General features: G+C 45.0%; 1 protein-coding gene across 2 annotated transcripts in view; it reads left to right on the plus strand.

Annotated features, from left to right (window-relative positions):
* Maml2 (mastermind like transcriptional coactivator 2) overlaps positions 1–26,520 on the plus strand; it is a 325,344-nt gene continuing 298,824 nt past the window's right edge. The window contains exon 1 of one of the 2 annotated variants that reach the window (XM_060369339.1): positions 1–2,098. In XM_060369339.1, coding sequence (XP_060225322.1) covers positions 1,598–2,098 — 501 coding nt within the window. In that variant the 5' untranslated portion in view covers positions 1–1,597. Of the gene's footprint in view, positions 4,144–26,520 lie in introns of both variants that reach the window. The other variant, XM_060369344.1, reaches the window with a different exon arrangement.

Raw genomic sequence — 26,520 nt, forward strand, 5'->3', positions numbered from 1 at the left:
CTGCCTGGGAATTTCTTTAGCACTGAGAAGCGCTCGAACACTTGCAAGGAGACTGGGGAATTTCCCCAGTCTTCCCCCCACCACAGCACCCAGGCTGAGGCTGAGCCCAGAGCCGGCTGCAGAGAGATGCTGTTTTAGAGGGTTTGCCTCTTCAGCCACTGGGAGGCCTCTGCACTCCGTTCCCCGGCGCCTGGCTGCGATTACTCACTGGAGCAGCGGCACCAGCCTTCCACCAGGGAGCCTGAGCTCCCGCCCTCCTCCCCCATCTGCAGCCTGCTGGCTCCCTCTCTCCCTCTCTGTCTCACTCTCTCTCTCTCTCTCTTTCTCTCCCTCTCCTATCGCAGCACAATGAAAGCCAGTGTTTCGCCGTGAGTCCGAGGAGCGGGAGCCGGTGTCACGAAAGCGCTCGGAACAGACCTGAAAGAGAAAGGAAAATACAAGCTACTTTTTTCTTCTTTTTCCCCCCATCTATAAAGCGAAGCAATACAAGAGATAGGAGCCACATTGCCTTTGGGAGTCCAGACCCTCTGAGCCACTGGCCGGGCATGGAATGTACAAAAGTGGACAGAAAAGTGGCTGGACATGACTCGGTGCAATTTGCTGGAAGTTTGTAAGTTTGACCATCGTTTGTAAATTACTCTTGGAAGACTTTGTCTCTCTTGCTACTGTATTAGAATAGAACTGGGGGTGAGGAATAAAAAACGTAAGTGGGAAAGGGGGAAAATGTGTTGAAGGAGCCTCTCAGTAGCCAGCCACTTCAGACTGCTTTCATTTAAGACTAAGAAACCTAAGAGGGAATCAGGATTTTTGCCGGTGATTGGATTAGCTTGAAGAAAAGAGCATGGTCCTGACGTCCAGTTACTGACGTTGTTAAGGCTGAAAAAGCTGTCTCCTTTGGGGAGAAGACTACATCCTGCTGTACCTCCCCCCCCCCCCCAGGAGAAAACCTCAACACCAGAAGAGAGAAAGGAACGGAGAAACCAAAGACAGTCCTCCTTGATCTCGCACAGTTTGAACATGACTTCAGAAGCCCTGGGAAACAGTCCTGTTGTTTGTTTCTTAACCTGAGCAAAAGTGAAGGCTGCTGGTTCCATAGACCACGACAGAAATGTGTTTCTCTGCAGAAACACCCTATAAATAATTTTCCGGAGCAACTAGGTGAGGGGACCCTGGGTCTCTATTTAATGACCATTTTGATTCCTTTTGCTATGTATTTCTGTCCCTTCCTTGACAATCCCTGAATTCCTGAACTGTCCCCCAGACTTTGTGTTTACAAAGTACCTAGAGGCTCTTGTCAGCCTGGTGGGGGAGAAGAGCAATCTACCAACTCTCTCCAAGTTCTCCTGAGCTGTCAAATGCAATTAGAGTAAGTTGATCAGGGTTTGTTTCCAACTTCCTCTCTCCAATTGGTTTCTAATCTTTCTCCCCACCCTCCGGTTACTCGCTCCCCTCCCCCACACCTTCTCCACGGCTCCCCACCCTCTGAAGACCTCTATTCATGTGGCCCTGAACACTGAAACCAGCTTTGCCTGCAATAGCCAGCCCCAGCCTCTTGCACCTCACCATCCCAGAGGCAGTAATCATTGTGTCCAACAAGATGGGGGACACAGCGCCCCCGCAGGCCCCCGCAGGAGGGTTAGGGGGGGCTTCTGGGGCGGGGCTCCTTGGAGGGGGCTCAGTCACCCCGAGAGTGCACAGTGCTATTGTGGAACGCCTGAGGGCTCGCATTGCTGTCTGTCGACAGCACCACCTGAGCTGTGAAGGACGCTATGAACGTGGTAGGGCTGAGAGCTCAGACCGAGAGAGGGAAAGCACCATGCAGCTCCTCAGCCTGGTTCAGCATGGCCAGGGGGCAAGGAAGCCTAGCAAACACGCTAAGGCTGCAGCCACGACTGCCACCACCACAGCCCCTCCACCGCCCCCTGCTGCCCCTCCTGTGGCCTCCCAGGCAGCAGCCCCAGCCCCAGCACTTCCACCAGACTATCACCATCACCATCACCAGCACAGGCTGACCAGTAATGATAACGGTGGGATAAACAGAGAGCAGCAGCCATCAGCTTCGACCCCCGGGGACCAGAGGAACTCGGCCCTGCTTGCGGTAAGGCACCTGGTTTTCTCCTATGATTCTGGCTGTAGTCATGCGGCCTTTTGCAAAGGTGGTGGCTGTCTTGGCCTCATGTGGAATGGATGGCCATGAAGAAGGCCAAGGTATCAGTCCCTCAAAGGCTGCTGGGTACGAGTATGTGGTTGTAAGCTCTTACTATCAAAGTCACCGGTGCTCATCGTCTTTGTCCTACACCCAAAGTGTGTTCCTCACTAGGTCTGGGTTCTCCAGAGGCTCAAAAGTCCAGTTTGTGAAAGAAAAACCTTATAGCTGAGAAATCTTGCAGAATGGTAATGCTTTAGCACATTGGCTCTGATTAAACCAAGTAAGACATTCTTTACTTAATAGCAACTTAGCTTCAGCTGGCCTGTTCACCTTACCCCATCCTCCTCCTCCCACCTCTGAAGTGCTCTTCACCTGGGCTTCAGAGGAGTCTGTGATTGACATTACATAGTGTCCTCACAGTAAAAAAAAAAAAAAAAAAAGGGAGGGAACCTCTCAGGCAGACTTCTGCAGGAATGCTTGCTTGGTAAGAGTACTCCCAAGATCTTCATGAGCTACCCTCCCCAAGCCCCAATCTAGTCTTTATTCTGAACCCTCAGATCAAGCAGTCTTATCTCCCAGCACTTGTGGAAAGGCACTTTGAGCATTTTACTGTGGTTCTGGGAAGCAGTGTGTCTTCAGTCCTCCCGGTAACGGCACATCAAACCCTGAAGCCTGAGTAAGTTTCTGACTGGAAGAGCTTCCTCAGAGGCACAGACAACACCCCACCCAGAGGGAAGAGTGTTGAGTCATTGGTTCTTGGTTGTCAGTCTTGGTCAGGTGACCCACTTGCTTGTGGTGTTCAGGCTCCCCCCTCCCCTGAACTGCTATGCCATTAGCCTTTCAGTAGGAGTAGGAAGCCAGTTTTGTGCCCGAAAGCTTATCCTGCTGGGCTCCTGAAGCTCTGTGACTGCTCACTGGCCACTACAGCCTGCCGAGCCAAGCCTGATGAAAGGAAGACAGGAAATGGCTGTGGGATCCCCCAAACACTCAGAAAGCCCCAAGGAAGAAGGGTACTGAGCAGCTCCTAAGGGAGGAGAGGGCCTGTTTCAGCCAGCCACTACTCCTTCCTGGCTGCTCTTTGCCATGTCCTTCATCCACGGTGATTCCCATGGTCCCCAGTAAGCTCTGGGGACTGAGACACTGCTCTTCTGCCCCACAAGGCACACATTTTTCTTGGGCTGCCTAGAGCTGTGATTCTGGGACCCTCCGATCCACATGAAAACTAACTGCCCATAATTAAACTGGCCCGTGTTTTATTCCTGAATGAAACTATTCAGTTTATATTGGAGTTTCCAGGCCTGTATACCTCTCTCTCCCACCTGCTCCATCCCCACTTTTCTCTGGAATTCCCAGCTAAGGGGAAGTTTGTCTCCTAAAGAGAGATGCTGGGGAGAGGGAAGAGGGAGGAAAGAATGAGGTTTGTGTGCATGTGTGTGTCACCAGCTCTGCAGCCAAAAGTAACTAAATGCCTTGATTGTCCCCAGTAAATTTATAATCTGTCTGCGAGCCTCCCAATAATGCAGCTTTGTGTGCTTCAGAGTCTCCTGGTGAGTGCTTCTGGGGATGATACTGACAGCCAGGCGCCCAGGACAAGCCCAGAGGGGAAGCCTGATCTCTGCCCTGGATGCCAAGCCTAGAGAAGCCCACGGGGTGGGCTTGTCCTGTGCCTCTTCCTCCCAGCCTCAGCGAGGAAGGTGGAATGCCCCCTGTGGCCCTCCTGGGTTTTTGCTTCTGTCCAGCTGGGAGGGAAGTTGATGAAGTTCTCTTTTGCTGGAGTGTTACAGGATGCAAAATGAAACCAACTTCAGTGGGTTTTGTAACTTGAAGTAGCTTTGCTTCAGATGTCAGGGACGGGAGGCAATAGGGTCTGCCTTCTCTGCTCCAGTTCGCAGCTACAAAAGCTGAAGGTGTTTGCCACCCTTTCTCGGGACTCTCTTTTCTCTCTTCCACCCACCAACCGCCTCTTAAAATAGCCCCTTGATGGAGCACTCTCTGTGAGTACAGGGACGAATCTGGGAGGTTTGGTATAAAATAGGACAGAGAGTTGGCAGCTCAGTCCTCATGCTTGTTCCTAGATGAGAGTTTATGGTATCACGGGGGTTGGTCTGACACCCTTTTTCGGTTAATGGGAATTCCCTCCGTATTTTAGCTTCTAAATTTGGGGCTTTGTTTCTTCCCATGTTACTCTGGTCTCGGAGGCACATTCTGTATGAAGCTACTGCAACTGTCTAGAGTGGGAGAGGCCACAGCGTTCAGGAGTTTCATCTAGAGCTTTCACTTCGCTTGGGAATCTCTCATGTTCAGGGAAATGTGAATAATTTTAAAGGGCCTCTGCATAAGAGTGCATGTCAGAGTCTTCCTTAGTTTTGTTGTGGCTATGTCCATTTATGTGGTCTGGATGTGTTGAATGTAACACTTGTCAGGTTAACTTGTATGCTGTAAGTGCCCATGTATGCCCTTTGGAGAAGGAGAAAGTATTGATCATATCAATTAAAATATGCATACTGTACCCTGTTGAAGTTCTGTAACCAGTATCCGTTGTGCGGCCAGTGTCTTGGATATCGTCAGTACTGCCTGCCAAGTGAAGGTGAAGGATGACTTCTGTTCAGTGGGGTAATGTTGTCCGTGAGGAGTGTCCTGCCTCAGAGAAGATATACTGTCTGGGTTCTTTAATAGCTTGAGTTTGAAGAAGAATGCAAGAATAACCTCTAAGTCAGTTCTAATTCTGTCTACTTGAGAGCCTAATTCTGCTGCCCTTACTCAGCCAGTTTCTTCATTTAGCTCCAGTTCAGGGGAAGCCCCACTTCAAGAAACTGCAAACACAGGGCCTCTTCGAGGGCTGAGACTGCAGAGCTCTGAGGCCTTTCTAGCCACTCAGAGAAGACTCTAGCCACTAAATCACTTTCTACTGAAGTATGTTTGAATATCTGAATGAGCTGTAAAACTCAATAATCACTGGTCCGTGGAGCGTTAGGTTAGCACAGCCGTGAAAATTACTAATCTTTCCCTCTTTCCCGAAACACACTCTCTCTGTGGCACAGACCATTGTTGCTAGATTAGGTGGGAAAGTGGTACCCGGACATCTTCAGCTTCAGACGTTCTCTTTCTTCTCCCATGTGCTGTGGAGGAAAGAGCACAGATGAGACCAGCAGCTCATCCTTTGGTTCGGTGCCTGCTTGGTCACTAACCTGCTGGATGACTGAGGACTAATCACTTAGCAGTCATGCACCAAACAGAGATCAGCTCTTCCATGGAAGAACACGAATTAGCCTGTGTTTGGGGAATGGGTTTTGGAATAAAATGGAAAACAAGACGGAAGCATCACCAGCAATGCTGTTGCTGGGCTTTAGTAATGAATACTGGTTCCTCCATGGTTGAGACCCACTCAGCTTTCCCCTATCTATTTTAAGTGGTAAAATAGCTCTTATTGTAAACAGAGGGATTGGTATCGCAAAATCAGGGCTGTCAAATACAACTAAAATAGCTGTACATTTAAGTATGTCTGAAGTCTCAGGAACATTACTCAAAGTGAACTGTGCTGTGAAGTCTTGGGTGTCTTTCTAGCGTGCCCCTTATACGTCCGTGTGGACCCCAGAAGCCTTGGCAAGGTGTGTCCCCAGAGTGTTTAAGGAGTTTTGGAAAAGTTGTTTACACAAACGATATGGGAAAGTTAAATATTTTGCCAACAGTATTCTAAAATGCCAGTCCTTAGGTTAAGAAAGTCCAACCAGTAAAGTGATTGCTGGAGTTCCCTTATGAGTTTCCAACTGACCAAATCAAAATTTCAGGGCTGCACAAGGAGTGGAGAGCAAGTCTGAAGTCTGAGATTAGAGGTCTAAATGACAAATTTCCTTTCTGGGACTGTGAGAGGAGTGTTTACATTATTTGTTTATGTAGCCATCATTTCCTTAAGAACAGACCTATTTTGTTTTGCTTCTCCTGAACAAAGTAATAAAGGGAGAGTTCTTAGCGGCTCAGGGCCTATATTTCCCTCATTCAGGTAAACGTGAGGCAGCGGGTTGTAGTGGAGAGAGTCTGACACATAGTAGGTACTCTCCCAAATATCTTCAGAAGGCTTGCACTGATGGCTGGTGAGGTCATGCATGCCCAGGTGCTCTGTATTTGCCATAGAAGTCATTTGCTTTCTTCGAAATAATATCATTGCCAAGTACTATTCATCAATTCATATTCAAAATATTTATCAATATTTTTCTAAGTCAAACTTTAATGTCTATGGCTTTCATATATCTCTGATCAAGCTTAAGCACTGAGGTAATATACGGAACTCTCAAACATTCTTAGGCACAGCAATTAAATCTCACTAGTGGTCTGACCATGATTAGTTGTTTTCTAATTGTCTTGTTCACTTTGATTCTTAGCATTGTTATTTCATTTTTAAAAAACCTTCTAGTGAATTTGAAAATTAAAAAAACCACCACCCAGTTTTTCAATGCATGCAGATGAAGGCTTTCCGAGCAGATTCTACTGCTGCCTCCTCCCTCATCTCAGCCCCTCTGGTGTGTTCGGCATTCATGGACAAGGCCATCCATGTTTAATGAAAACAACTCTAAATTCCTCCTCCTTCATTTTCATGCTAATTTCCTTCACACTCCAGCAAGCTCTGTGGGAGAATAAAGGAGAAATGATATGCTAAAGACACAGCCTGTGCTGCCCACAGTCCAGTGGAGAGCCACCTCCTGCATTGCAGAACTTCTTAGCTTTCAGGATGGCCTTAAACTGACACAGGAAGTTAAAGAGGGAAACAAAGTCTTAGGCCCACCTAAGGGACACAGGGAGCTCTCTTTACATGTATTATGTCACATCTACTAGAACAGGTTGGATGAGTGACATTTGTCCTGCGTTAAAAACGAAGACACTAACATTAAGATGGGCATAATGATTCATACTTTTGTAATTGCAGCAACCAGAGTCCCAGGTGCGGGGGTTATCATGAGTTTGAAGCCAGCCTGAGCTGCATAAAAAGTTCCAGGTTAGCCTGAGCTACAATGTGAAGCTGTCTCAAAAGTCCAATAAAAAAAAAACAGACCAGGCAGAGGCAGGCAGGTCTCTGTAAGTTTCAAGTCAGTAAAGCTTAGTCTATTCAAAACTAGTGTGGTGCTGAGCACTGTAAGGAAAGTGAAACATGAGTACTCTTAGTGGGTAAGGAAGAGATTCAAATCAGGCCAGGGAAAATCTTAGAAAGAGGTTGGCTCGCCTCAGGGCCTGCGAGGGGTAAGACACTGAGGATGAGATGTGGGTGTGGACTGCAGGCAAACATGTAGCCATAGAAGTTAAATATTTAGGGGCTAGAGCAGAGAACAGTGTGTTGGGTGAGTAGTGAGGGGACATGTGGGGTTCAGACACCCCCTGAAAATGATGGCATTCTCACAAGAGCAAATCAGAAGCCCTGGTCAAATATGGAGCCAGAGAGGAGCAGAGCTATGAGGAATACTAATCCTTCATGTGCTTGGAGACAGCATTGCCTCCTCCTCCTCCAGCAGTCTCTTCTCAGGGCACACGGCCTAAGTGCTGTGTTCTGCTAGCTTCAAGTCCCCGAGGCTGCTTAATGCTTCGCTGTTTACACACTTCTCCATTCATGGTGAGTTATATACAGCATGACATGGCTGTTGGTGCTGAGAGCACAGCGTTCTAAAAGCACCCTGGCTAGACAGGAAAGTGAAGCTCAGAGGAACAGAGCTGAAGCCTCACCCCTGCCCAGATTCCTCTCTAGTTGCAAGCAAGGTCCGTCCTGTTGACATAATGAGCTCTCCTGATGAGCAGGTGGATTTTTGCAGCTGCTGGGTTTGAAAATATCTTGTTGATTAAAAGAAGCATTTGGGGAAATGTACAGAACTCTGGGACTATGGATAATATGTGAGATTTACTTGTTTTCAATACAGATAGGTAACTGATCTTTTATGCACATTAGAATTCAGCAGAAACCAGTGCCCTTTGCTCAGCCTTCTTTTATAGGGTATACAGAAGGAGACCGGAGGAAAGTCAATAATGCCACCTCTCTCCGGTTTAAAGCACAGGCCAGGCTGTGTGGGCTACTCATAGCTAGTGCTCCATCTTTCTACCATCTTTTGGCCTTCCCTCCTGACTGTTAAGGGGCAGATGTTTAACAACATGGCCTGAAGAGAAAAGTTTACATTACTATAAGGGCTGAGGAAGTCTAGAGTCCAGCATAGTCAGTCAAGTTACCGAAGGAGCAGCTACCAAAACGAGCCAACCTCAATACGCTCACACACCCATACTTCCTGGTTCCTCGTGATTTGAGCAAAGGTTTAGAAATTATACATCAAAATGTGGACCTGGCTGGTTTTTAGAGTTTGGGGAAATTATTCACTATTTTGTGGTGTTCACAATGCTAGGCTAACATAAATGAAGGATTTTGGGATGGCTTTTTGCCCCTGAGAACTTATTAAAGGTGTGGGGACTAGGTCAGAAATCAAAGGATGCCATTGGGTTACTGAAGGAGGTAAGTTAGCAGAGTAGTTAGGATGAGCCTGGGATCTGGAGTAAGATGGCTAGGTTTAAGTCACCACTCAACCATGTATGAGCTGTGTCATCCTGGTTAACTCAGCCAAGTCCTGCTGCCTCAGTTTCCTTGGAAATGACGGTAGCAGAACTGACTTCCTACAGTTTTTCAGTAAGTGAGTCAAATGTGTGGCACCATGCAGAGGCTCAGTAAACGACAGTTATTACTCATGTGAGACACATGCTTGTAACCTCGTCTGAGTCTGTGTCTAGAAGTACACCATATATCTGTGGCCGGGCATGGCTGTTCTCTCTGATGTCTGCTGAAGTTAATGCAGGGTCCTGTGGACTTAGTTTCCCTCCATGGCTGACGTTGTCATTATCATCTGGGATCCATTTACAGACTGGTAGGGATGTATTTAATGTTGGTGGGTTCTTGAGAACAAGACCAAACAATACATCAGACTCAACAAATCCAGTCTTGAACTTGACAGGAGTACCGTCTTGACTGTGCACTAATAGAATACATTCTGAGTTTCCATTCTGCCTGAAGACTGAGTAAATGAGTTATTTAAATTATCTACAGAGATTTTGAATCCTTTCAAGGGACTGGCCTAAAACTAACAATTTCACTAAATTTTTAATTCAAATTAGCAAATAGTTCTAAAAATAAATCCAGTCCCAGAGTACAAAAAGGGTGAGAAGGCCCTTGCTGTGCAGAATTTATGCCTCTGCAAGCAGGTTCTTGTCAAGGAATTTGTTAGCTCCATCTGCTAGTGAACAGGCGACACAAACCTGCCCTCATCCCACCCTTGAGCAGCTCACACTTACAATCCTTTGTCCTGATGTGGCTTCTGGCTTTGAATCTCTCCTTTGCTTAGTGCCTCCTCAAATGTGCCTGTCTGTAAGAAACATAAAAAAGATGCTGCCAAGCCTTCAAAGCAAACTTAGTGCTGGCAGTTCTCAGCCAAAGCAGGGTGCGCTGATGGAGAAATGACTGCAAAGAGGAGAATGGTGGGTGATGCTTATGTATGGCTGCTTTCTTGGTTCTAACTCAAAGAATGGGGTCAAGGTTGCGCTTCTTGGCTTATTTGTCCCTATACTGTAAGCCGAGTCCCCAGTTACCTTTCTCAAACGTAATGATGCTTACAAAAATGAAACATCAAATTCAGACGGGTATGTTTGGTTTTGCTCTTATGTTTTAGTGGTGTTCTTGTTTCCTGAGTCATCCTGGCAGGTCTCTATGGGATATGGAATCATTAACATCGTTGCTTTTAACTTTTCTTCTGCTGGAAACAATGGCTGAGGTACATTAGTGCATCTTACCCAGCAAATAATTGGTCTCACCCATGCAAAGTCTCACACTCTGAATCTTTTGCTCTTCAGCAGAACTTGTCAGGTACTCCTGATGGATTCGAGAAGAATGTTCATTAACTGTCTTAAAAAAATAGTTGAGGCTGAGCAGCTGTCTCAGTTGGTAAAGTACTCAGCGCACGAGCATGAAGACCTGGGTTCAATCCCCCAGCACTCACAAGAGAAGGCAGATGTGGTGGCCCCAATCTGCAGTATTCCTGCTGAGGATGTGGAGAGAGGAGAATCCCAAGAATTCAGCTCTCTAGCTCATTTGGAGAGTTCCAGTGAGAAACTTTATCTCTAGCAACAAAGTAGGTGGCATACATAACGTGCACACACTTATGTGCGCCCTCACGAACGCACATTCATTCACACTCACAACAAGTTAAAGGAAAAGTCTCCTAACAGACAGCAGGACATACAGAGCAATCTTTCAAAGTCAAAGCCATGACAACCAAATAGGGTACAAAGAAGTGGAGCTTAGCTGGCTCAGTATACATTGTACTGGGTCTTTGAGATGGTGATTGCTCTACTTAGGTATAACTTGTTCATTTCAGGGGACCTCTAGAATATAAAACATAGAAACTAAAGCATTCTTTGGATAAGCTGCTGAGAAGCCAAATTTTTGGTTATGGCCATGGTTCACCTAAGTGTTAAACCATCTATGCTTGGCACATCTGGTTGCCACATAGCACCGTGTAATTCAGACACAGTGAAGCATGTCTGCTGGCATTATCCCATTCCTCCGTTGTCTTACAGCAGCCTAGAGAAAGCACAGAGTTTAGACATCAGGGTAAACAGGAAAGAGCAGCAGCCCTCCTGACAAAGCAACAGAAGCTCTGCTTCAGTAAAGTTTGGGTCCAAGTCCCAAGCATTGCACCAAAGAGGGTTCCCTTTCCTGGCTTAGATTCTGTGCATGTGGATCTGTTTGCAAGCTCAGTCCCCCAGAGAGAATGTCTGAGCTGCCTTTGTGCTAAATTAAACATTGGTTTTCTCCTTGGGAACCTGATCTTCCATAGGCCAGGCAACAATATCTTTCTGAGAGAGCCCCAGCCAGCCATTTCCCGCAGGAACACACTGGCTGGGGAGCCTTTTCACTTGCTGTCTTCTTAGCTCCTGTGTGAGCATGGTGCAGGGGAGTTGTTTTGTCTGACCAGATCCAGAAGCCCTCAGAGCAAAGACTCACACTGTAATCCCTGGTATAAGGCTGTCGTGTGCTGCGGAACATCTAATAAATGAGGATGGCTAGAGAGGCAGCCAGATTATTCAGGGTTACATACTCACATGGGAGGACTTTCCTTACCTCTCTCCCCTCAACCCTGCACTCACAACGTGCAAGGGAGTGTGTAACAAACAGAAGCCATCTCCTTCCCCGCTTTATCTCATCTCCATCCTGTCTGTCCCCCAGAGGGCTAGTTCATGTTGCTCTAAAAATAGGCCACTATTCTACAATTTATAGACCTGTATCTGCCTGCAGAGAGAAAACAGACAAAACTCTCTTTTCATAGCTGAAGAAATTAAAGCTCGTTAAAACACCAAACAAACAAACAAAAGCGACGTTAGAGCCAGGGGAAGAACCCAGGGATTTTCACATCTGTTCCAAGCTAAGGAACATGCCATTTATCAAGATAACTTTTTCAACCTATGAAAAAGGTAATACTTAGTAGAATACTGGCATAAACGTTAAGATTGTGGTGGTAGCAGGAGCATGGGGCTTGAAATCTTTCTTTAGGGTAGTCTTGAAATGATCATGCCACTCCCTCAGGCTCATATCACCCTCTCCCATGGAGCTTTCCCACTCATCAAAAGAATGGCTACCGTTTCCTCCTTTAAATGGCATGTGGCCTCATGACGTTTTGTTTGTTTGTTTTGGTTTTTTGAGACAGGGTGTCTCTGTGTAACAGAGCCCTGGCTGTCCTGGAGTCACTTTTGCAGACCAGGATGGCCTCGGACTCACAGAGGTCCACCTGCCTCTGCTTCCCAGTGCTGGGATTAAAGGTGTGAGCCACCATGGCTCTTTTTGTTATTTTGTCTGTGTTTCTTTTGTTTTTGTTTTTGTTTTCATTTTTTCAGAGCTGAGAACAGAACCCTGGGCCTTGTGCTTGCTAGGCAAATGTTCTACCACTGAGCTAAATCCCCAAACCCATATTTTTAATCAACTGTATGTGACAAAAATGACATCATGCTACAACGCGAGGATGTCCTTGCTGAAGTTCTTTTGGAACCAGACCCAAGAAGCCGGGCCTGTATGGAGGCTAACTCCCCATGCTGAGAAACTAAAGCACGCTCCTGAGAAGGGCACCACCACTGTCGTCATGTGACCAAGCCCTCCTCCATCTCAGCACAGCCTGCTAGAAAACCACCCTATGCAGCCTGCAGAACCATGAGACAATGCACTTGGTTGCACTGAGCTGCTAGATTTGGGTGGCTTATAATGTCAGGAAGGTTGACCGATTCAGAGCTGGAAACCAGCAAAGGTCAATGGCTGCTGGCTTTAGCCATGCTTCCGAGGATGCATTACTTTAAGATGATACAGTAAGTCCCTCCAATGGTTGTGAGGTTAGACTGGATAATACTTGAGGAAACTGAGAAAGTGATCAACACATAATGGTTAAGCTCAAGGCACAGACACTGATTGCCTTGCTTTGTGCATGCTCTTTTAACCTCCTCCCTTTGACACCTCACTTTCTTATCATGTACATCCAAAATTCTCCTGGGCTTCTTCCCCAGCTATCTATTCCTCAGAACCTCATTTCCCCCCTCCTTCTAGATGATGGCCTCTTATTCCTCCTAACTACCAGATTTCCAGCATTCTCGTTATGCTCCAGGGGTCACATCTGCCTTCGGTAGTCTACTCTTAAAATAGAAAAGGGTTAACCTCATAAAGATGTCACTCCCTTGTACTGTTATGCTGCCCTTGGGAGACTCAAACAGCATAGCAAATATATATGGCCGATGTAATTGCATTCGATCCTTGAGGTCACTGAAGACTGGGACAGAATGCAGGGAAGAAACAGATTCCATCTTTAAAAGCATTCTTTTAAATTTCCACTTGCTTTTCTGTGGGAAATGGCTGTACTCCGTGTGTCTTGTTTTATTTCCTATTTTACCTTCACAATACATGAATAAACAAATGAAGGGATGGTTGAGTGATAATCATATTAGGCCTCCATACTGTGTTTATTAGTAATGTACAGTAAGAGTCTAGCCTAGAAAGCAGGGATATCAACTAGCAGTGAAACTTATTTCCTTCAATTTACTGGTATTGACTTTCTCTCTCTTCTTCTATTATTGTTATTACTATTATTATCATCACCATCATTTTAAAACAATAAGAAGAACCTAGTGAGTAGCTTGGGTTACCACTGAGGCCTGTTTTGGTATAATGCACTTTTGAATACTCTCCACATATTTGGCTTTTATTTCTTGGACTTTAGTATCTCCTAAATTGTTTCTATTAAGTAACAATCAAAGCAGAGTTAATAAATATGGGTGTGGTTTGTTTTTCTTGTTTTTTTTTCTTTTTTTTTAAAGATATTGGTAATCAGAGTCCAAAGTAACCTTAGTCTCAAACACCAGCCATGTCAGAGTGGGCAGAGACCAGCAGCGTTCCTTCATTAGTACCTGGGGCAGGGGTAGACAGCCTAAGAAACTGGCTGTGGGAGCAGTGCTTTGTTTAATTTGTAGCTGGAGCCCCACTGCACACCTACCAACCACTCTTGCAGGATTTCTGTGGGGTAAGGAATATTCCCGAATTGGTCTCCACCACGAAATGATAGCATGTGACAAGGAATATAAAGTAAAAAGTAATTCCTTCTCGGGGTTGACGGCTGTTCAACTGCGCACATCAGTCCCCCATCTGTTTGTCTCTCCCTCATAGACACATAACAATTGAAAAGTGCAGAATGATGGATGGGATTTTATCCTTGTCACCACTTCATCTTTAAAATATGTTTCCTCTTTAAAGGGGAACTATAAAAGACAGTCACAGAGAAATTGGCTTGGGGGATGGGAGTCAGCTCACTGCTATTTTTTTTTTCCTTATCACTAAAACCCTAAGCACAGACCATAATCACCTATTTCCCCAGGGCAGCCCTAAGCCCTGAAAACTCAGTTCTGGTTAGGGATTTAATAGAACTGGAAAGAAGAAATAAGCAGGACCTGCCCCAACACACCAACAAAGAAAACATTTTCCTGAAATATTAAATGGAGAGGAATTCTCAACACACACTTCACCCTCCTGCTCTCTAGAAGCAGCTAGAGCATAGCTCTTCAGTATCTCTGTGACTGTCACCATCTTGGGGGGGGGGGGGTCTTTGGATCATGTCTGAGGCTCCAGGACAGCCAGGACAGCATTTTTTTTCTCTTTCAACAAAGCAAAATGTAACTGGCACGAATCAAAAAGTGTCCTTTGGTCGTGGTTGTCATACTGTTCATTGAAGGGTCTCATTGTCTCTTAGGTAGGAGTCACAGAGACACCGACCCCTCCCCAGTTGTTTCTGAATAGCTTGGGAATTTCCTTTGTTAAGATTTTTAGATGAAAAAATGTTGGTGTTATGCTGTGCAATGTGACTTTTCTTTCTTGACTCCTAAAGCAAAAGACAGTAAGTTGCCTTTCTTCTGTTTTACCTTTGTCTTACCTTTGCTGAAAAAAATGTACTCAAAGTCTCCAACATACACACACTTTTGCTCAGAATGATTTTTTTTAATATATGAACACAATTGTAGCTCTGTGAGTGACTTTCATAAGAGAAAATTAGAAACAAAGAAATTCATCCAAGAATATTTAAAAGAAATTGCTGCAAATCAACAGAAGCATGCTGGTTTATAGAAACTAGGAAAATAGCAGCATTATAATAGTAAAGTGACAGGAAACCTCTACCCTGATCCAGGTGTGGAGTGCTGTGGTTCTCTTGGGTTAGTCAGGTATGTCCCTATCTGCAACCCAGTAGGCTCTGGCTCCTTAGTACTATGCCTGCTTCTTGTCCTCTAGAAGTTAGCTGCAGGATCACTTCCTGGATAGACCTCAATGGCTGTCTCAAAAGAATAGGCACATGGCTGAGCTCTCCCTAATTCCTGCATCCTTCATCCTTCATCCTCTTATAGTTTTTTATTTTCTTTTACTGCAGGATTTATTTTATCACTATCTGATTTCCTACTTTGTGTGTTTCTTCTCTTTCCCCAGTGGGACTATAAACTCTGTGAGACCAGGCACCATAGCAATTTTTCTTACAACAGGCATCCCAGGCCCTTGAAGTCCTGGAACTATACAGTAAGAATCTGTTAAACCAATGTCTAGATTTTTGATTTGTAACCTGTAGTTATCATATGTTGCTTTCAGAGATGGGAGGAAAAGAAAAGGAGAGATTATTCCAAGGCCCCACATATTTAATTATGCATTTAACATAGATGTACCTAGAAGAGAGAGAGAGTTAATGTGATTAAAAACATGATCCCATTGAAAAATTCAGAGGGTAGACACTGTCTTAAAGTTTTTCCAAGGTTCAAATTCTAGTCTTGTCTCTTATGAGAGAACACTGTTGGTGTAAGGAAAGGAGTAAAGAGGTAGGTGTTGAATACTTACTATGCGCTGGGGCCTCAGTGTGAACATCTTGTTGGACAGAGCTTACATTTTAATGGAGAGACATGATGTAATCTAAGAAAGGAGCATGCCAAACATGATGTGACAAGGCACAACACCAGGTTCCTTAGTTGAAGTAGCCGATTGAAGACATATCTGGGTTAATTAAAAGAAAGCAGATCTGAGAAACACATGGGAAGTGAGAGCCACAAGAAAACACCTGTCCTCAAGAGTGCTAAGAACCCCCTTTGGCACAGAAGCTCTGCTCAGGCTGTGCAGTTACCCATCAGTTCCTGGCACAGCCTGGGTGCTCTCTTCACCAGTATGTGTGAAGCACTGATATTTTGATGCCTTAGAGCTACTGCAGTCCTTCAGTCCAAAACCACTGAGGGTCAAGAACTACAGAAAAAATGCTGAAGTGCCTTTGGTGGAGAATACCATTCTGCTTAAGGACAAGAAACAATGGGTGGAGTTTAAGGACCTGGGTTTGAGCCTCAGCACTGAAAAAGAAAAGAAAGGATCAGGATTGGATCAATGAAGAAAGAAAGGGAAGAAGAAAAGAATGAAGGAAGGAGGAAAGAAAGAAAGAAAGAAAGAAAGAAAGAAAGAAAGAAAGAAAGAAAGAAAAGAAAAGAAAAGAAGTACAAAAAGGAAGGGAAGAGAAAAAATTAGGATCAGAAAAGCAATGGTTAGCACCAGGGCCACAGGAGGTTAGTGGCATAGCCAACTCAGAAAGTTTACAGAAACACTGGCAATAATAATAATAATAATAATGTACCTAACACACATACCATCACTGTTTCCGCACAGAAACCCTGTGCTATTACTAAGCTGTCAGTGTAGCTATTTGTACTTTACAAATGAGAAGCAGACTTGGAGAAGCTGAGAAATAGTCCTGTTGTTACGTAGCAGCTGTGCTGAGCATTGAGTGCAGGTCCACAAACCGTCTCCATAAGTTCTCTGCAGAACTGAATTTACAGCCAAGTGCGAAGGGCTCACGTTTGTTTGTGATAAGCCTGCAAAGCTGCAGTCCGGTATGGGGCACACTGGCACACTGGCACACTGGCAGCAACCTTGAGCAGTTGGAACACAAACCCTTAACTGCATTTGGAGCTAGATTGGGCCAGTGAAGGTGTCCAGCTTTGCAAGCTCACCCACACAGCCCTGGAAGCCAATGAGTCTTCTAAAAAGAATGGCAATCATGAATGGAATGAGGATGTTGTACTCTCCAGCAGCACCAAATCTAGAATAAAGGACGCTGGAAAAGGGGTCTCTCTCTCTCTCTCTTTCTTTCCTTCTCTCTCTCTCTTTCTTATTGCAATCATTAATTTGTAAGAAAACAAGTCAAGGTGACAGTATGGTTTACTTTGTGAAACTAAACACTTAGCTGTCGTGTTTCTTATGACTCCAAGGAATCCACTAGCAGGGGTGCGGAGAAAAGCTGCACAGTCGTTTTGAAGCAAGGACTCAAAGGGGATTCTTCACAGTTCTTCATAGGGCCCAAAACTGGTCTTTAAGTCTTTCTCCTTCCCGTTGTTTGCCTTTGAATAAATATCTTGGGTGGGACTTAAAGAAAAGGATCTGTAGCTCTTTGCTTAGAAGAAACTATTGTAAGCATTTCAGATCCAAGTGAGAAACAAATTCCTTTAAATTGGTGAATTTTTGTTTTTACCAAAAAAAAAAAAAAATGGTGGAGGTCATAATTAATGAGATTTTTTTTTTTTGATGGAGGAAAAGATATGCTTTATTTATCTCTAATTCAGTTTCTACCATGGTGTCAGACATGTAGCCTGCAAGCATTCAGTAAGTGCTGAACTACACTGGAAAATATACAAACATGAATGTTTGTGTGCCTGTGAATGCTTGTATCCATGTTTATGTAGATACATGTGTGTGCATATGTTTTGAGGCCAGAGGATGCCTCAGTTGTGGTTCAGTGGTGCTATCCATTTTCATTTTTTGTGTGTCTGTTTGCTGTTTCGAAACAGGGTGCTTCACTATCCTGGAACTCATCGAGTGTGCTAGGCAAGCTGGCCAGGGAGCCCTGGGGATCCTCCTGTCTCCACCGCCCTAATGATAGGACTGCAAACACACAGCACCTGGCTTTCTTGCATGTTTTCTGGGGACCAAACTCAGGCCTTTGAACATGAAATTGTTTGTTTGCTTGCTTTCTTGTTTGTTTGTTTTTGAGTCAGGGTCTCACTATGTAGCCCTGGCTGTCCTGGAACTAGCTATGTAGACCTGACTGGCCTCAAACTCACAGAGATTCACCTACTTCTGCTTCCCAAGTGCTGGGATTAAGGGTGTGGCCTTTTACAAGCATGAAATTTTAAGATCACAACCCCTTTACCTATTTACTATGCACAGAATGAGGAACATTGTTCTTCAACATTGCCTTGTGGTGCAGCGTCCATATGTATATATGATCATATTGTCTAATTATTCTAGATGTATTTGAAACATTAACGCTTATTCCTGTACTTAAATTGTGACATTATTCCTATTTGACGTATAAGGAAATAGGTGAGAGCTGAAAAGTGATGGAGTAGAAAATTGAGCCATTGCTAGCTAGCCACGAATAGACCTCTATGCATTATTTCTTGCTGCGTGCGTATAGAAGACAGTAACACAGGTGTCCTCAGACCCCAGCTCATATCTGTTCCGGGCCTGAGTTTGGAAGGAAGCACAACAAGATATTTGAAAGGTAATGCTGATTAGACACAAGGAGTCATCTCAGCTGCAGATGTAGCTCAAAAGGAATGCCTAAGGCGATGGATCAGTCTTTGATAGGGTTGCCAGTCTCCTGTTTTCTAAGCTTCAGAAAGTGCTGGAACATGTAGAGTCCGTGAATGACAGATATGCTTTGGCTTGCATTCTGGGATAGGTTTCCACAGCCACCTGGAAGGCCCTCGTGCTCAGTGAGACGGAGAACAATGCTGAGTCATTATCCACATTGGTCCCTTTGGCGTGGCTGGTCCCTAGGACAGATTCTTTATGTTCGGGAGCCAGACACAGGCTATGTTCAATGTGCAATCCAGATAAAATGTTAATTCCTATGCAGGACCTGATTATGCTGTGAGAAGGCAGCAATCCGTTTAGAAAACAAGTTTCTGTTTAAAGAAATGAATTGCCTTCAGTGTGTGTTCCTTAAAGATACTGCAGCCTCTGTTCTGTAAGTGTGGTGTGGACTCTGCTCCTCCCTCATTAGTTGCATCCAGATCACTCTTTCTAAGACCCTCATCTATCAACATCCTGGAGACATGGACCATCCCCATTGTGTATATTCTGAAGGAATTATTCTTTGGCTACAAGTAGCCATGGAAAGTGTGACAATGATGAGCATGAAGCCCTGAACATAAGAATCATCCTTGGACCTTTCTTCTGGGAATTAAACTTTCCTATAAGCTTCCATAAAACTTCTCAATCTGTTGTTAGGCCTCAGGTCAGGGAATGAAGAGAAAAAGAAGGCAGTTCTCCACCATTTCCTAGGGGTGCTTTTATTTTCATCAGAAGCTCTTTCTGTGCTAATAGACAAGAGACTTCGTTTCTTGAGCTTTCAGGTTCCTCTGTATAGAATGCACAATTCTGTACAGTGGCTTACAAGCATGTTCAATGTGGCTATGTTCCTTGATTTTGTCAGATTCCCAAAGTGCTCCAAGGACTGAAGAACCGGAAGTCAAGGCTTGGGGTGGGAGGAAGAAGAATCTGAGGAATCCTGGAGTAGTGGGGAGGCTTCCCCCCACAGAGCAGCAAGCTCTGGGAGGGCTGTGGAATTGCTTCCTAGTCTGTGCTCTGCTTATTCCAACTCCAGGAATCTGAGCAGAAATCAAATGTACCTTGTTTCATGCCTGCTTACTTAACCCTGCACCATTGTCTGCTGTTTCATCTATGTGGGCACCATTTCCCTGTTTTCTAGAAAACTAGCCGTGCCCAGGTCTGCACTGCTGTTTTTGTTCGCTTCTGCAGTTTAGACCCCCAGCCAGCAATTTCTTATGCTTGGTTTCTAAATGACCTCTCACATGTGCAGGCTTCCTTGACCCTTGCATTTAAACTGTGCCTTTCCCTATCATGGTGAGGACCTTCTCAGTGAACACGCGAAAGCTGGCTTGCAGCTTTTCCCCGGGACCTCGGCACATGGACTGTTCTTATTAGCTGGGCACCCCAGGCTGCTGGAGTTCCTATCTTGGCAGTGGACCATCAAACACCCTATTTTTAAGAGTCTCTAACTTAGTTGTAAACACGTGCTGTGACTGGGCTCTCTGTCTCTTTACTCATATTTACTGAAGTGGTTTAGCTGTTGAAAAGTTGTTATGATGAAAAAATTTAAAAAAATAAAAGCTCAGCCCCCAGGATTGTTATTTTCCACTTGCTTAACTCAAAACTGTGTGATCTCACAAAAAAGAATGAAAGACAGAGAAGAAAGTGGAGAAAGAAGAAAGAGAGAAAGAGAGAAGGAAAGGAAAAGAAATAAGAATTGGTGTTTAGCTGCTTAATTTGATGGTCTGTCATATTGTTAACTTAAAGGTACGGGGTGGGCTGGACATACTGGGTCATTTTACTCTGACAAATGTCAATCAAACATGCATCGGGTTGGGGGTAGTGTGCACTGCACATGTTTAAATGACTGGAACCACTCAGAGAAGTCAGTCTGGTTGGCTGTGTAAACTGTTTGCGCTCTTAAAATCACGCATATTTATAATTAAAAAAACCCACCATTCTTTAGATGTATTTAAGCTCTAAAGACCTTGCTCATCTCAATAATAAAACCTAATCACTATCCCCAAATCTCCGCACTCGCTCATTCATACTTGGGTGGACTGTTGGCATCTGAGGATATCATCACCGAATAATATGCAAGAACTTGGTGAAGGAAAAAATATCACACAGATATATCTATTTCTTTGAGCCCTTTACAAAAGGGTAACAAAGCACATTTAAACTTCTGCTCTCTCCCGTAGAGCAGGAGATTCTGGAATTTAAATGTTAAGAGGTTAGATTCTGGCTTTAAGAGTCTGAGAGCAGTGTCGGGCAAATTCTCATACCTACCACAGAAGGAAGCCTGGCTTTCCTCAGGGTTAGCATTTCACCAGCATGCTCTCATTAGCAGAGGACACCTACTCTCAGACGTTGTCACATGTGTGAGGTCAGTGTTTGTGTGTGTTTTGCGGGGATCATGGCCCCCACTACGGTAGCTACTCACTGAGTAGGTAAGTTGGCCTGGAAGCTCTCAAGCTGAGGGTCAAGCTATCTTTTCTGTTTGGATCCTCTTTGGTAGGCTCCTGGCGTCAGTGTTGATTTTGCCCCTCCAACAAAGTGTTGTTTTCCATCATAGGCAGAGGCCAGCATGTGGTTGTCTTCCATTCTCTCCCCCAGATGGCTGTGCTCTGAACATGTTTGCTTTACAATCTTTGTCATGTAATACAAGGTCTTATTGCCATGCCTCCTGCCCTGGCTTTTACATCTCTCCATCTACAAGAGCATTCTCTTTGTAGCAGGCATTGGTTCTCTAGACATGGTAGGGAGTTGATTTTCCAGGCATAAGAAATCCAGACATGTGGGACAGGAGAGAAGTGCTCAGAGAGAAAGTGCTTACCATGCAATCATGAAAACCAGGATTTGGAATTCCTAGAACTCAGGTAAAGCCAGATGCAGCTGTTAGAATCTATAATTCCAGTCCCAGTGTCCCTTCATAGAGAGGCTGAGACAGAAAAAGTCCTTGGAAGTTTCTGGGCCAGCCCATACCACAGTTATCAGAACACATACTCTTCCTCTATCCCTCTCTCCTTTCCTCCCTCCGTCCCTCCTCTCCTGTCCCCATTTTAATTAAAGTATTAATGAACTGAAGACCACCACAGAAGTTAGGTTAGAAAAGGGTAGAAACACTACCAAGTCCCAAACGGGAATGGTCCATTCTGCCCATAAGTTATATCTGCTTATGAGGGAGATGGGATATTCTGTTAGTCTTCTCTGGAAACAACTGTGTGCTTCTTCCTGGAGCTATCATGAGCTTGACCTCACAGGAGTGCAAGGGGACTGACTAGAATTATACTCTTGAGGGTGCTGGACAAGATTATTTTGGAGTTGAGGTAGTGCATAGAAATGGCCTTTCTCTTGGACGTTCTGCCACACCACTGACTGTGTGTCATCGTTAGCTATGCTATGGGGCATTAAATGACATGAGGCATAAATCAGCCAATAAAGCAAGGAACTCATTCCACTTTACTCTATTTTCTCCAATGTCAATGTGCAAATGTTTTAAACAATATTTTTGTTAATTCTTTGAGAATTTAATTTAGTCATTTTCATCATAATCATCCCCAACTCCTCCATTTAACTTCTCCCAAGTCCAGCTAAGCCACTCATTATTCAAGCTTGGAGCACAAAGGGGTTTATGAGCCCACTCCTAACTAAGGAGCTATAGATGGCTGATGGCTTCTACAAGCAATGGTTCTCAAATTGTGGGTCATGACCCCTCTGTGTCAAATGACCCTTTCACAGGGGTCACCTAAGATCACTGGAAAACATAGCTATTTACATCATGATTCAAAAGAGTAGCAAAATTACAGTTATGAAGTATCAATGAAAAATAATTTTACCATGACAGACATGAGGAACTGTACTAAAGGGTCACAGCATTAGGAAGTGTTGAGAACCATTGTTCTAGAGGCTGGAGAGTTGGTTTTCTTTAAGACTGTGGATCTTGGTAGGTTGACTATGTCCTGTTCCCAGAAGTATATGGACAGTACAAATTAGAATCAATGGGCAATTAAACAAAAATATAAAGGGGGCACATAGTATTTCATAGATATAACCTAACCCATAAAACACCTATGATACCCATGCAGTTTTATCTAGTTTTCAGATCTCTCATCTCCTTGCCAGTCAGGTGGAGGTAGCTTCAGCTTCTTCAGGAACAGCTAACATTTCCCACAAAGCAATACTCCTTGCATAGGGGCTGATTCTTGTTCCACCTTCTCTTCCTCCTTCCCCTCCTCCTCCTTGTTTTCTTTCTCCTCCTCCTTCTTTTTCAGTATTACTTTAGGTATTTTAACAGATCTGAAAGGCTCAAGGGCTCCTTCTGAGGCCTAGGCTTCTGTGTATGGAATCTGATTTGCTCACAGGCTTCAATGTACTTACATCAATACAAAAATTATCTAGTTATTTTTGTTTGGGGGTTATAGTGTTTCCTTTACTATAGAGCCTGAGTTGTAAACGCTTAAAGTAGAGTAGGAATTAATTATCACCAGGAAGACTAAAAAGGAAAAGATGTCTTCTCCTTTGGGAGTGATGGGGCACCATTGCACACATCGCTGTGTTGTCAAATCTTTGTCCCCCTGTAGCTACACATGTGCACGACTGCTCAAGAGTAACAAAGAAACAGATTCCACAGCAGGTTGTAAAAACATGTCTGATATTTTAAAAGCTTCTAGGAGGAAGAACTTACAAAGTTGAGCTCTTAAAATCCTCTGACATCGAGATTTGTTGTTGTTGTTCAGAAGTCAGATTCCAGTTGACATATTAACAGGATTTGTTAACTGTGTCGATTGCCACATAGCACACATTTACTGCTCTATACAATTTCCGAGGCTCAGGAATTGGGAGGCTGCTTTGCTGGGTGGGGCTACCCCAGGCTAGATGACTGGGTGTCAGCCCAGCCACTGGCTAGGACTCCAGTCATCTCAAAGCTTTACTGAGCATGGTGAATTTTATTCCAAGTTCACTCACAAGTTGTTGGCAAGAGATCTCTGTTTCTTAGGGGATGTTGTCCAGGGGATGCAGTCTCCCTTCCTGCACTGGCCTCTGGACAGTCCTGAAGTCCCAACATGCTTCAAAATCTACCTGCTAGCTTCTCACTGAAGGACTTTAGGCTGTCTATATTGCTGATAAGGCTCCAGGGTTGGGTGCGAGTAGGTGCAAAGGACTCTGGAGAAGAAACACACACATGCTTAGTCAGGGGTGTCTATTTCTTTTTTGTCAAGTTTTTCACGCTTTAGCTAGAAAGTCCCTCATTTTCCTCAGGGTAGCACTTTGCCTTTCTGAGCCTGAGAAAACCTCATCTCTATACTAAGCTCTGTCATTTTCTTCTCCGAGATGACACACTGGGGAAACTGCCAGTGAGAACGGAGGGACTCTAGAAACTGCCAGCCTCAGAAAGAATGTAGCAATCCAGCAGGCCAGGATCTCTTAGGGAGAAGTGTGGTGTGAGTTTTAAAGACCCCTGATGGTTGGATGGACACTGTGCATCTCACATACACACACACACCCTCATTTCATCAGCCTCCATGGGGCAGGAAATGTATACACCAGAAACATAGAATCCCTTGAGCCATTTACGATGTGTGCACATGTAACAAATTTCCAGTGGGCTCTGGGTTGATTAAAAATGATGGTCTTTCTAAAATACAGGAAGAGCCAGCAGAGGGGACAGATGCTTTAGAGTCAGGCTAACCTGACAGTAGTTGGCTGCAGGGCCTGGAGGGGCAGTTATTTCTTGACCTATCCAAGCCTAAGTGTGTGTAGAATAGAAAATTGCCTGCCTGTGATATTATGCAAAACAAGGAAAAATATATTTCCAAACAGCACCCTAGGAAAATTACCTTTTTATTTTATGCTCTACAAATGTTCTAGATTAATCAAGTCAGAATATTGATTTTTGTTGTTGTTGTTAATTGGGAAAATATCTTTATAGTTTCCATGGCTTTAGTTCATCAACCTTTACTGAGGAGGCCACTTGTGAGAAATGTGCTTAACAGTCTGGGTCCCACCTGAGCAACCTGGGGTCAGCAGCCTGTAGCTTGGAAAACCCTGCTGGATCTTGTAAAGCCACCACTTCTCGTGGGTGATTCCCCCATGCTTTCCAAACCAGCAAAGCGTGCAGACAGGGTGCAGGCATCCCTCCGTGGAAACCCCATCAGCCTCTTCTGTGACCCAAGTGGAACAAGTGACTGCTCCCCCAGGCACCGTTTCAGAACACGTACTGGGACGGGATACTCGCTGAGGAATGCATGCGAGCCCTAAGCTGCTGGACGAGTGAAAACGGAGGTCTTGGGCAGATGAGAAGGCCATAGCCCTGAGCAGCACATCTGTCTCCCTTCTAGTGCCTTCCTCGTCCTCCTTAAGAGTGTGCTCACCGCCTCTCTGCTGAGAACTCTCACGATGAACCTGACACCTTAGCGAGCTGGTAAGGCCTGTGAGTGCTGGGCTCTGTTTGCTTTAAGAGGATGGGTTGGGGTGTTGGGACTTGACCCTAAGTACCCACAGTGCTAAGAACACATACAAAGAGAGCACCCCATCACTGAGCTTCATGCCCAGACCTTTGCTTATGCCTTTTCATTTGAGATGGGGTCTCACTCAGTTGCTCAGGCTTCTATGAACTCGCTGTGTGTCCTGGACAGGCCTTGAACTTGCAGTCCTCCTGCCTTGGGGCTCCCTGCTAGACAGCATTTCAGGTCCACATCTCAGGATCTGGGCTCCATAGCCTTGGCATTCCCCCTTCCTCACTGGCTTCGTGCCTCATGGATCATGGGACTCTCAGGCCGGTCAGCACCTTCCCTTGCACAGATCCCTTCACTATGTTTTTTTCTCCCTCTCACCCCCCTACCCCACCCTCACATACACCCCCCACACACACCATACCACACACACACACAACACAACCCCCCCCCATACACACACACCCCACTTGGCTAGCTGCCACTGTCAAATGTCAGCTTAAACAAAAGCCCTGGCCCCTAGACATTCCCACAGTAGTGTTTCCCTTCTTGGTCTCTTCCCATTTTTTCTTTTCTTTTCTTTTCTTTTTCTTTCTTTCTTTCTTTCTTTCTTTCTTTCTTTCTTTCTTTCTTTCATATTTTTTAGCTCTACAGCTTTCATTGCCTGTGTCTATTTGCCACCACCATTCCATTTTGGTGGTGTTCCCTTCAGCACGTAAACTCCACCTTGTGGTTTTCACCAATGAGCCTGTGGTATACCCAGAGTTTTGAACATGTTGATGATGAGTGACTGCCTACATAGCCTGGCTTTCTCTACTGCAGAAGGACCAACAAGGCTCTGGTTTCTGAAATAAATTCATCTGTCGAGAATATTCAATGGAATATGCACAGTGGCTCACTTGTCCCAGCTGTAATTCAAGAACCAAGACAGACAGATATCCCTTCATTTTGTTCTGTTCTTTCCTGAAGACTTGTGTGTGGCCTGAGTGACATCAGGACCCTGTCCCTGTGATAGGAAACCTTACACTGGAGGTTGCTGTTTCTTCCGGCTACCTTAAGGGTTGAAATCCACCCACTGTTTCAGCTGGCCAGAGGAGAAATGCAATGTGAGGCTGGGCTATACGAACTGAGGCTTCCAGAGAGAAGAGCTGACCGCAGCCTGCCCTCCTGCCTGGAAACTGAGGACTAACTCTGTAGTCAGGCTTAGGTGGGACTCGGGGCCAAATGTCCACAGGGATGGATCAGATGGCTGTCTTCTCTAGGAAACTGCAGCGAGCTGACCAATGAGAGTGTGTGAGCCAAAGCCTCAGCAGGACAAACCAAGAACCTTGAATCTCTGAGGCCAACAAAACCAGAGCTTCAAACAGTGTATGAGAGGGTCTATGACCGCAGGGCACAAGGACTAATGACATTTGAAGTCTGAAGGAGGTAGCGCTAGGATAAGTGCAACAAGCACACGGGAAGTCCAATCCCAAGAGATAGGTAGGGTGGAAATATGCGTAAAATTAAGTAGGAATGTGTTTTATAGGCAACCACACAAGATTAATTAGGGACTTCTTGGAGGTTCCATTTCCAGCCCTCGAGATTAACAAGGACAAATGTCCTCCCGCACGCTATCTCCTCCTACCCTTTCTCTCTCATCCTTTGACTAAACTCTACTGTGTCCATGCACCTTCCTGTGATTGCCACTGCATGTTAGGTCTACCAGTATTCTGCAGGATAGAAGTCTGTCTGGCTGAGAAACT

This window comes from Meriones unguiculatus, chromosome 1, assembly GCF_030254825.1.
Source record: "Meriones unguiculatus strain TT.TT164.6M chromosome 1, Bangor_MerUng_6.1, whole genome shotgun sequence".
In the NCBI taxonomy this organism is placed as follows: domain Eukaryota; kingdom Metazoa; phylum Chordata; class Mammalia; order Rodentia; family Muridae; genus Meriones; species Meriones unguiculatus.